This window comes from Miscanthus floridulus, chromosome 14 (genome assembly GCF_019320115.1).
Source record: "Miscanthus floridulus cultivar M001 chromosome 14, ASM1932011v1, whole genome shotgun sequence".
Lineage (NCBI taxonomy): Eukaryota > Viridiplantae > Streptophyta > Magnoliopsida > Poales > Poaceae > Miscanthus > Miscanthus floridulus.
Window position 1 is genome coordinate 8877918 of NC_089593.1, and position 12173 is coordinate 8890090.

A 12173-nucleotide genomic window follows, 5' to 3' on the forward strand; every position below is an offset into this window, starting at 1 on the left:
GGAATAACGCAAGGGAGGTTTGCAAGAACTTTGCTGGTGTGCTGGCTGTTTCTTCTAGATCCAAGCAAAGTACATGGTGGTTGATTGATATTGAAAAAGGAGAAGGAAGATTTGTTGCTGGATCTACTCTTTGTTGCTGCCTAACCTGGAAAGGGAAACTTCTTCTGCTGCTCGAGCATTGTTTCTTGTGCATCACAATTTCAGAGCACATTGGCCCCGTTCGCTGGTCTGAAACTTGACTGAAACCAGCTGAAAACACTGTTCCGGCTGAATTGTTGGGAGAGAAAAATACTGTTCCAGCTAAAAAAAAAAAGCCAAACAAGCTGAATATAGGGTAAACTGAACAGGGCCATTGCGTCGTTACCTTACCTAACCATCAATGTTAGCTGCATAATCACTGGCTTTGCTGCTTTTCTCGGCAACTCGAGCCTGGAGTGACTGGCCATGCGACATGGCCCGTATGAATTTTGAATGCATGTAAATAAAAAAGGAACTTTGGACGTAGCCCATGAAAAAAAACCTTTTCTTTCTTTTTGCTGTTATTTACAATTGTCAGCCAGTCTCGCAAAAAAAAATATATTTGTCAGCCAGTCGCAGTTCTGAGTGTAAAATAAGGAACTCTTGATGGACTGGAGCCAAGGAAAACAACAAATTATTTCTCGACAAAAATAAATAAATATAAAAGGCAGATTTTTAGGCCATTTTTCACCAGAAGAAAACGTGCAGCGTGGTGAGTGCTGACTGGTGAAGGGCGTTGACCCGTTGTCGGTGCGGTTCGGCCTTGTTTGGCAACCACGACGGACAGGGTCGGTCGGTCTCGGTCAGGTCACCATTTGTATTCGCGCCCATCTCCTCTCCCTCCTCAGATCCGCCGAACCCGCCGAGACACAGAGATCGCCGATCGCCACCTCGCCATGGCCGCGGCCTCGCCTCCGCTCCTCCCCACCACGGTGGTTCCGGCCGCCGCACCATCCCCGACCCCCACGGCCCTCTCCTCCGCGGACGCCACCGACACCAACCCAGCGGCGATCCGGGCGTTCTTATCCGGCCTCGTGGACACCACCCGTCGCGCTCTCTCCGGCGCGCGCCCCTGGTCCGAGGCTCCGAGCTGGCGGACCGCTCGGCGCTCTCCCGCCCAGAGTCCCTCGCCGAGGCCACCTCCCGGCTCCGCAAGAACCTCGCCTACTTCCGCGTCAACTACGCGGCCGTGGCCGCGCTGTGCCTGGCCGCGGCGCTCCTGGCGCACCCGTTCTCGCTGGCCGCGCTGCTGGCGCTGCTGGCCGCCTGGTGCCTCCTCTACGTGCTCCGCCCCGCCGACGCGCCGCCCCTCGCCGCGTTCGGCCGCACCTTCTCCGACCGCGAGGTGCTGGGCGGGCTCGTCGCCGCCTCCGCGTTCGTCGTCTTCCTCACGTCCGTGGGCTCGCTCATCTTCTCCGCGCTCGCGCTGGGCGCGGCGGTCGTATGCGCGCACGGCGCGTGCCGCGTGCCTGAGGACCTGTTCCTCGATGAGGTTGACCAGGCTGCTGGTGGCGCCGGTAACCCGCTGCTGTCCTTCATCGCCTCCGCCACCGGAGGCCGTGTCTGATGAGTCTCTGTGAGATCTCGTCTCGCCAGGAGAGTGAGGGGTCATTATCAGTTCTTGAATTCTTGATCGATTACGCCGAACTATACTACAGCACTTAGCTAGAGTACACAAGGAAATGAAGCATTGGACTTACTAGTCTGGTGGTGTCCCATGTATGATCTGAGAAACCTGATGAGCAGAAAAATATTCTTGTTATTATTCATCGCATTATATTTGTATTTTTATTACCCGTTATGATAATAATCAGTAAACATCACGAAATTTGTGTTCAACTCGCACCAGTAAAAGATATGGTTGCGTGCACTTGATTTGGGCTTTATATATATAGGCAAAAGATTATAGTATGTCTTATATGTGCAAAAAAATGAGTTTTCTGGAAACATAATAAGCAACAGAAAAGGAAGGTAAGATTTAAAAAAAATATTATAGTATGTCTTGTATATGCAAAAAGGAGTTTTCCTGGAAACAAAAAAAAATATTGAGTTTTCCTGGAATAAAAAAAAATATGCAAAAAGGAGTTTTCCTGGAAAAAAAAAACAAAACAAAAATATTGAGTTTTCCTGGAAATAAAAAAAAAATACAAGGTGACTGAGCTAGACGGGGCTGTGTGATCGTGACATCTCCTTCCAATGGACAAGCTGCCGGCGTCTCGCTTGGGCAATGCCTCCACTCTTGTTTGCGGGTGAGGATAGCGCTGTAATCGCTCCATATATTGTGGTACGAGACTATTATTACTACCGAGTTGTCTTATCATTATAATCCTTAGTAGTTAGTACGTTGGACCTGCTTTTTGACGATGATGTATAATAATAAAGAGATATGATGTGCTTACTAGCTTGGCCTTCCTTGTGTTTGTTGTGGTGGTAATAGCTTTCACAGATCGAGGTGAGACCCTCTCCCTCCCTAACATCATACGTTCTAAAGTTGCAGAGTGTATATGTGCTCTTTAGTGCTGCAAGGATGTTGCCCTTGTATAAACCATAATGTTTTACAAGAGTTAGGATGCATGCCACATCCAAATAGAAATCTGCCACAATTACATCCTCATTAGCAGGCTGCAGCTGAAGCTAGTGGAGGCAGAGGAGCGGTGGTCACAGGAGCACAAGTGCACAAGACAACAATACGTTGGATGCAGCACAGCTGCACATCTGATTATCTAGATGAACTCAATAGCCTAATGAGCTGATTGGGAAATATAAGCAAATTGATTATATTTTAACAAAATCCTATGAAAAGAAGATATATAGTACCCTGCCATAACATGAAACCAGGAGTATGTTCTGTATGTATACAAACTTACATAGTTGTTCGTATATGGTGTCTCTTCACATAAGTTGAAGTAAAATCACAAGAAAAAGAAATAATGTATATTTAGCTAGCTAGCTAGGTGGCACAATCCAGAAAGGTTTGCGCCAGAGAATCAAGTTGTCATGATGGTGGACTCGGGTAATCTGTTGGGTGTTTGTTTCTAAGTCAAAAATGCATAAATCAGCATCATCATCCATGACATCCTTCATAAAGAATATCTGGTTTGCTTTCAGTCCCAGAGCGCTCGCCGAGCAAGAAGCCGCCATGTTTGTACCCTCCAAGAGAAACACAACATCTCCAATGTCATGCACACTGCGCCAACAAGCTTGTGTTGAGGAGAAATCCATCCTATGCACCGTTACGGTGCCAATGTTGTTTAGATCAAAGCCAATGAAGCAGGTGGTGACTAAAAAGAGTTGATCCTGCGACTCAACCAACCAGTGTCTACCCATGGACACTCCTTTAGGGAGATTGGCCAAAGGGACATTGAATTTTTGGAATGTAGGGTGGTTTTGATGATTTGTTGTGGTGGAATTGCAGGATGAGAAATCCATGGTGCACATGCCTTTAGTGAAATTGGTGAAGTAGATTTTCCCTTGTACGGAAGCCATGAAGGTGATCATGTTCTTGGTAGGACGGCGACGGCAACGGAGGCGTGCCTTTCTCCCCTTCGGTGGCTCTGGCATCGAAGGATGGTTACCGATGTCATATGAGTAACGTCTCCACCTCCTGCTGCTGTTGTCGCCATCGCCGGTGGTGTGGCAGTACCAGAGATCAGGCGCGGCGTTATTGAAGAGCACCACAACACATCCTGGGTGAGTTGGGTCCTTGTGGGAGAGCAGGCACCTGAATTGGTATGGGATCTGGTGTTCCTCTCCGAGATCTGGCAAGGGTAGCTTGGTGCCGGTGCTAGGGTTCCATAGACACGTCGAAGAAGACATCGTGCCACGGTCCTGGGCGAGTATCCAGCCCTGTGCAGTGGTCCAGCACATGCTGCTGCCTGCGGCTAGAAGGTCATGCTCCATGTTCTTGTGCAGGCTTTGCTTGGATATGCTGAACATTAGCATCTCGTCGTCACCGGCGTCCTCTTGGCCATCACCAGGATGATGGTGGAAGACAAGCAAAGGCAAACAGGACGACATGGACGATCCAAATTTAGTAGCGTCCGCGTGTTCCACCATGGTTCTTCTTCGTGGAGACCTGGACGAAGACGATATTAGGGATCGGAGCGGGTTAATCAAGCTGCAGAGACCAATTGATCGGCTGATTGGAGCATTGTTATTGCTTGGTACCCTCAGCTATATATATGCACGGGGGCATCAGGATCGGAATCGATCCGTGCGGTGCGGCATAGCTACATCGTGTTGGATGAAGTTGGCGTGGTCTCGCCGGTCATGACCCATGAATCCGCTTCCCTCACGTTATTATGGTTTATATTTCCAAACGAAACTTTGGTGCCGTCAATGTGACAATGTCATGTTGGCATGCGACGTGGCAAAAGGGAGGTCTAAACTTGTTGGCTTGCAAGTCCAGCTGGTTTTTTTTCTCTCTCTTTTTTTTAAGGGAAAAGTCCAGCTGGGTGTAAGCAGAGCAGGCACGGAACCCCTCTATCTGGGCCGTGGGCTTGAGGCCGAATACGTGGTGGAACACGTCACGGGCTCGTCATGGCCCAATTGCTGGACGACAGCGGATAGGGGGAAAATCCAATTTATTTCCTCAACTATCGCGGCCGTTTAATTTTGTTGAACTACAAAATTAGTCTTTTTTTACCTCCTCAACTTTTAAAAATACTCATTTTTTTTATCTCAAGTGATTTTAATGGTGGTTTAACTGATCTGGCGCCACGCTAGAAGAGCAAATTGAACTAGAAATATATTTTAAAAAATATCCAAAAATTCATAGAAATAAAATTTCACAAAATTATCCAAATATTTTTATATGGAAAAATAATGCAATTAAAAATCCTAAAATTTGCATTAATCTTCGAAAAATCATAGGAATTTTTTTACCTCGGAAAACTATGAAATTAGTTTTAGTTTTTTTTTAAAAAAAAATCATGTTATATCTTATGGTGCCTAGTTTCAAATTGTTTGAGTTTTGGTGCTTATTTGCTAGTAGAAGCTCTCGTTATCTATTATAGTTAGTGGATGTAGGTCATCCAAACTTTTAAAAAATATAATAGATCTTATACCATTATGTAAAATTATAATTGGACTGGGTTGGGCCATAGTGTTAGCCACCTTGCGCTTGCTCAATTTTTTATTAGGTTAATTACATCTTATACCATTTTATATTATCGCTTTTTTATATCTACCGTTGCTATTCATCATACAGGAGCTCCCATGTTTGCTATCTCGTCTGCTAGTTTGCTTATCTTGTGTAGTTGATCTTTGCTAGTGTGCTTATTATTTACTCAATTATAGTTGTTGTGCCTTGTTAATCTTGTGAACTAGAATTGTGCATGTGTGCTAATTACCATAAGTTGCTCTCTAGTTTAGGGTGCTAGTAACCTTGTACTAGAGGGTGAAGTCGTGGCTAGGATGAAGGTTTAATTGTGCAACTTAAATGGCTAGCCTCTGCAGTTAGTTTAGAAAATGACTATTTACTCATGCCCTCTAATCGCCCTCATTGATCGAACACCTATTGATGAGGACATGCCACCGATTACTCAAGTTACACATAAGCAAGTGTATGAAAGGCCAATTACGTGTAGACTGTAGCCATGCAAAACTACTCCAAAAAGAGGTGAACTCACTCCTAGCTGAAATTAACTTTGATATATTTGAGAATGTTATACTAGCTAAGTGCTCTACTTTGGTTGTACTTAAGTATACAAATAAAGAGGAGGATGTTACTCTACATCGGACCAGCACTGAGAAAAACGGACCATCAGATCGGACTAGCACAGTAAAAAACAGACCATCAGATTGGACCAGTACAGTGAAAACGGACCAGCTAAAAGAAACATTTGTAACTCTCAACTCCATGAAGCTTTGGAGGTCCATGAGGACATTTTAGAAAGCTTATCAAGTCTAGTTTCCAATGGAAAAAGTTCCAAGTATTTTGGACTTCCCAATGTTGAGATATGAGCAGATTAGTGAAAACTGCTCAGAAGGTCAACTGTCTTCCTAGGACAGAATGTTGGTTCAACTTCCCGTGCAAAACTATATCAATCTATAAAGTTTCGTGGTGCATGCTGCACAGGGATGGAAAGCTCTTTGAGTCTACTTTCACGCCCAACAAACGGTTCATCATTTGGACTTCCCAATAAGGAGTTATGGCTAGATTAGTGGAGACTACTCAGGAGACCAACAATCACGCGAGACCACTTTAGGAATCCATCTCGTGGTGATCTTTCACATAGTCTATGTTCAGAAACTCTATTTCGTTTTCACACCCAACTAGGAGGGTTGTTCCTAATATAAATATCCCCTACCTCTAAGCTATTAGGAACATTTTGATGATTTGATAAACTACATGATATTATAGTCGCGTTGTCAAGTGCCTTACTCAAATCTTTGTTCTTCTTTGTTCTTCTTGGACTTTGTGAAGTGATCCCTCTGGGTTCTCCTAGTTCGTGCTCTACGATTTCCAGTACGACTGCACTGTTTTGTGTGGATTAGTTCGGATTGTGGTTCTACAGTTGTTTGAAGATCGAGTCAAAGTCTTCACGGTTTCGGTGCCTCTCTCCCTGTCGCTTGGTCGCATCCAATCTTGGACAGGTATAAAGTTAGTTACCCCGCTGTTCGCAGCAAGTTATCTTCGATTCTTCGACCTACTGTCGTGAAGATCGAGCCATCCCCTTGCCAATTCATATCGATACTTATCACCTATTTATTGAGGCCTCCAAATCTGTCCTCTCAGAGCAACTCTAGCAGGAGTCCTCAAATCAGGCTCATAGTTTTGATTTTGAAGGCTCCATGTTGGTACGAGTGCCATGGGAGGGGAATCGACAGTGACATGGGAGAGAGTTGGGTTTAAAAGAAAGACATGAGAGTGAGTTAGTGTGGGAAAAATTCTTAGAAAAACCCTTGGGAGATGGGGTTGAGGGGGAGATTTGGGGTCACCATAAAATAGAACTTGAATGGGGTTTGTTGGATTAAGTCTTTTTGCTCTAGTGGAAAAATAGAGTAGGGGTTCTGTTTAGTGTCCCCGTTGGAGATGCTCTCAGTCCCATCTTCTCGGCATGTATTCTCCCTACTTCTTCTAGGAATTTTTTTGGCCATCAACTCACCGTCGTGTCTATCTTTTTTTCCCCGAGTCTCTTCGGCACTGCCGCCAGCCTATTCTCCTCCTTGTGCGGCTGCCCCGACAGAAATTACGAGAAGAGAAAGAATGGTTTAAGTAGAAAGAGAGATATCTAGGAATTCTTTGATTCTTTATTCTCTTGATCATCATTTGTTGCGTTTCTAGGTAATTTTCAGTTTGTATAGGCAAATATTATTTGCGCTAGAATCGTCCCTGTAGCAGCCTACGAAGAAGGATGGAAACGAGCAGAATACTACTAGTATTAATAATGCGATTTTTTTTTTCTATCTGATTTACTTGTCTGGCCATAGGAGAGGGCGGTGATGATTCTGCTGAATCAGCATGAGTAGCTTCTGAACTTGCTATTGTTACCTGATCTGTTTCTGTTGTGGAGCAATCAGCAATAGCCTGAATTCACGGATTGACAGTTACATGTTGTAGTACAATAATAGTACTGAGTTTGTTGTTTGTGTCTTGTGACATCACATGAACAACAAGGCAAAAGGTACCTGCTAAGTACTACTAGTCAACTAAAGATTTGAGTGTGAATATGCACACAAACATTTCACTGCAACAAGCTAAGGTCCGGTTCAGTCAGATGCAAACAACACCAGCAGCTCTTCTAGAAAACGTCGAGGAATTGGTACTGTTAGTGTTAGTCATTGCTTCGAGCTTACTAACGAGTTCCTGCATGTGCCAACATATGTCCACATTATACAGAAATTTTTTTACAGAATTGACGCATAGGGTGGGCCGGTGGGGATTGAAACTAAATACTGAAAATCAAGTATCATCAATTCAGTTATGTCAGTCCCTTATAGCAGCATGCTTGCAGGACTCTGCAGACAGAATTTTGTGAGCGCAACGACAAGTATTTCCAAGCACATATTGTGAGATGTTTAGACAACAGAGAAGAATGAAAAAGAGAAAAACGTATATTGCTAGTATTAATAGTGCATTTTTCTATTTGATTTACAGGTTCATGGTTAGAAACTAAGGATGGTATGAGATCATGAATAGTTCATGAATTTTGCATAGTGCTTCATGCCGTCCAACAGTTGGCGTTCCTGTGTGTGGGTCAGTCAGGTCACGGATGGAAATTACCTAGAGGTTGGTTGCAGTTGCCCAGCATGAGAAGCAGTTGAACTAAACCATCAAGGCTAATTCCTATACTTAGCATACTGCTGTAATGTAATTGGAGTGGCAAAACGCACCTAGTATACTAGTCAACGGAAGAAGCTTGTCCAATCAGCTTATTGGTTAGGCAATGCATGCAACAAAGGAACTTTTCTAACTAACCTTTTTCATGACCGGTTACTATACTAGACTGCATGCCTGAAAATAGCATGACTACCAAACATCCTAACCACTATGTGTCTGGACCATTATAAGCATGCGTATAGTTGTTGTGCAATCCCTTCAGGTAAAGACGAGGCATTGACTAATGGCTACTCGGTCGCTCGAGATCTAACGGTATACTTATATATTAGTATAAACAGGAGTATAAGGCAGGCAGTTGCTCCAAGATAAACACTGAACCCCTTTCCTTTGCAGTTGCCGTGTTCAGGATGAGTCTGACTGTCAGACAGAAAAACACTGCAGCATGTCAGCATCTACATCAGTTTCATCAAAGCACACAGGTTAGGTTGTCACTCCCGTCAACTCAAACAGCCTACCTGTAACTTATCCTATCCATGCAGCCAGATCAATCTGTGGTATTGCACGCACAAGTGCAATTGTCCTCTTTACTGCAGTCAGTTTTTATTTGGTGCGAGGTGTTCAGACTTCAGCTTAAGCTATCACTGATGACGAACGGCTTTCAGCCACTAGACTGTATGTCAACAGATTGTACTTGTACCATTTAATGTATACCACAATTAATCAGTGTACTGAGCATCTTACCTAAATGCCCTTCCCTTTGTCTTGCATATATAGGCATCAGGATTCAGGAGCTCAGGACTGAAGTTGGCCATTTCCTGCTGCAACTGGAAACAAGCATATGACCGGATCAGACATGTTTACATACCAACCTTTTCAACAACTATTCATTTCTCTGTAGTGGGATACGGACGAATGGAAGTGCGAATGTTGGTTAGCTAGCTATTATTTCTCCATGCAAAACCAGTTCTTAATTATTAGACTGATCAACAAGGGTAATACCTTGGGTTCCATATCTCCATGTTTACATCAGTGGTTCATTATTACACCAATGAGGTTTCTCTGTCAATTATACTGTCATGGTCTCATGGGTTCATCACTTCAAAAGAACTAGAAGAAAAATTCCATCAAGTAGATGCTTTAGAGCCACAAATTAAAAGGCCTAGCCAACTGAAAATACAAATGATGGTGCGCAACGACATTCAAATATACGCTGCTGTGAACCGTTTCTGGCTTTCAAATATAAGTCTAGACTGGACAAAACATTTCATCAAGACAGGCCAGTCCATTGCAGGCCCCAAAGAAGCATGGGAAGATCATTGCATCTATCTTATTTGTGACAGAACTGTACGTGCTATCTAAATGTTGTTTGACTTTTTTTTTTTGCTTCAACTACTTACAGTTAAAAGGGTTAGTAAAGGTGCTTTAAGCTTAATCATTTTGGTGGAAGCCAATTGGTGTTGGCCATTCAGTCGTAGTCTGATTGTTGGTTGCACAGCACAACTGCACAATTTCTTGGCTCCAACTTCATGGTAACCGTTCAGCTAATCATCACTAGGTTTAATTTCAGGTGTTTCAACTAATCACTAGCAGAATTTCGTTTTGCCAGTGAGTACTTGCACCAATTTAATTTTATCGTTTGAGATTTATCTGATGCGTCACACCTTCGTTACATCGCCAAGAAAATTCAAATTTAAGATTGGTCAGTCAGGCAGTGCTAAAACATGCGAAATTGTATTATGGTTCTTTATCGAAAAAGTAACCATCCCACGTCATGATTGTACTCGGTTCTGAATTTTTGTTACTTAACATTGATGCAAGTTGAAGAAAAGTTGTGCCGACACGTTTCGTTTTTTGAAGGACAAGTAGTGGAGCACAAGAGTTGTTAGATGCCTCCAAATTGGCTTCAAGCTACATCTCAGGCTTGGTTTAATTAAGATATTTCTTTTAGTCTTTCTCCAACAGGCAAACATCACCATTTTGTGCTCAATAGCATCTTTCTTTCTTGTCAAGATTCTTGGTGTTCTTTCCATTTGACTTTTGGTTGCCTTGAATTGTAAGAAACAATCTGAGCTAAACAGATTGGATACTTGCCTACTGAATCGATGAACAGTCCTTCCCTTTGCATATGTAGTGGTTAGCACGTAGCACACACCACGCATGTTGCTGTACTTTTGCCAACCACCACAGCCCGTGGACATGAATCATTTGATGGAACATGCATTTGACAATCTTTAATTTCATTTCCAAAATCTGTCAAAAATATTTCGTCAAAAAAAATCTGTCAAAAATATATATATCTAACCAATAATTTGTTTTCCCTGTACATAAGTGCGATTAAGCTTTTATGACCATTATACTGTTAAAATTAACATTATTTTGATCATCCACAGGAGCAAATTAAACATGTACTGAAAATTCTTTTATAGGTAAAATATAATAGTACAGGTATATGCCAGGAGTTAATTAAATTTACTATTCTCAGTGCATTGGATTCCTATACCACATACTCCCTCCGTCTCTTTTTAAGTGTTGTTCTTAAATATCGAGGAGTCAAACGTACTCAACTTTGACCAAATATATATGAGATTACTAATATTTATGGTGTGTAATATGCATCATTAGATTAATCATTGAATATATTTTTATAATACACTTGTTTGGACATACAAATGTTACTAATATTTTCTAATCTAGACCACACTTAAAAAGGGTCAAAGGGAGTATATCATAATATCACATCTTCCTTACTTTTTTTAGTGATGCAAGCAACAAAAAGGAGACAATCTAGCCGTACTGATGTGCTTTTGATCTTTGACACGCAGAAAGTCAGAACTGTTATTACAGACAAATAGTGGGTTATTAACGCCATGTAAAATTTGACAGTGTGATATCAATTATCTCCTACGATTAAAAAGACTAAAAGTAAGATTATTTTTTTGTGCGACTTTTTTTTTGGGTTGCTCCTCCCTTCTAGCCATGCGATAGAAAAAGAAACTGCCGTCCCTGCGATCCCCGCCTGCTTTGAAGGAAACAAATCGATCACCTGAGGTCACATGCATAGAAGGAAACAATAATCATGCATGCAAGAAAACAATTGGCAAAGATCAAGCAAGACTCATCACTTCCGGCCATGCGATACCCCGCGCGATAGAAAAAGGAACTGCCATCCCTGCGATCCCCGCCTGCTTTGAAGGAAACAAATCGATCACCTGAGGTCACATGCATGGAAGGAAACAATAATCATGCATGAAAGAAAATAATTGGCAAAGATTAAGCAAGACGACTCAATGACGTTGGCCCTTAATTTTAGTGTTTCCAGCATGCAGACCTGAAATTAAAAAGTGACTGCTCCTTAAGAACATCAGTGGTGCTAAATAAAAGATGTGCATGTTATACATGGTGAGACTGGTGAACCTTCTGTAATTTCCTAAACGAATATTCCCACTATTCGTATATAGGTCCATTCCCTTGCGTTTCTTCGTGCTCCAATTAACATATAATATGAAAGTATTGTTGTGTTCATCACGACTTTCAGTTGACTACTCCCATTAGCATATACTTCATCTGCCCCAAAATATAAGTCGTTATGGGATGTGTGCAGGTCAAACTTTCTCAACTTTAACTAGGTTTGTAAAAGAATACGTGCAACATTTAACAATCAATTGGTCGACTCCTGAGGCCACATGCATGTAAAAAATATCTATATTATAATTGGTCGAAGTTAAAAAAAAAGTTGACTTATCGAAAAACGAGAATGAATTCTATTTTGGAACAGAGGGAGTATATGAAAGAAGTGTTGAAAATATTTTAACAATCAAGTTCGTCTCTGTCTGATTGGTAAGCTTAGACATCATAATGGCATCAAAAATTT

General features: G+C 42.4%; 1 protein-coding gene and 1 pseudogene across 1 annotated transcript; one reads left to right on the forward strand and one right to left on the reverse strand.

Annotated features, from left to right (window-relative positions):
* The first annotated feature begins 819 nt into the window (after positions 1–819).
* Positions 820–1792, forward strand: LOC136504288 (PRA1 family protein B2-like; annotated as a pseudogene).
* A 1172-nt stretch (positions 1793–2964) lies between these two features.
* On the reverse strand, positions 2965–4074 carry LOC136502984 (uncharacterized). The gene has a single exon (XM_066498214.1). It carries the CDS (start codon positions 4072–4074, stop codon positions 2965–2967), a length of 1110 nt encoding a protein of 369 aa, XP_066354311.1.
* Positions 4075–12173: the final 8099 nt, after the last annotated feature.

Bases quoted from the DNA above. Each gene is read 5' to 3' on its own strand.
- LOC136502984 (XM_066498214.1), bottom strand. From the start codon at position 4,074: ATGGTGGAACACGCGGACGCTACTAAATTTGGATCGTCCATGTCGTCC.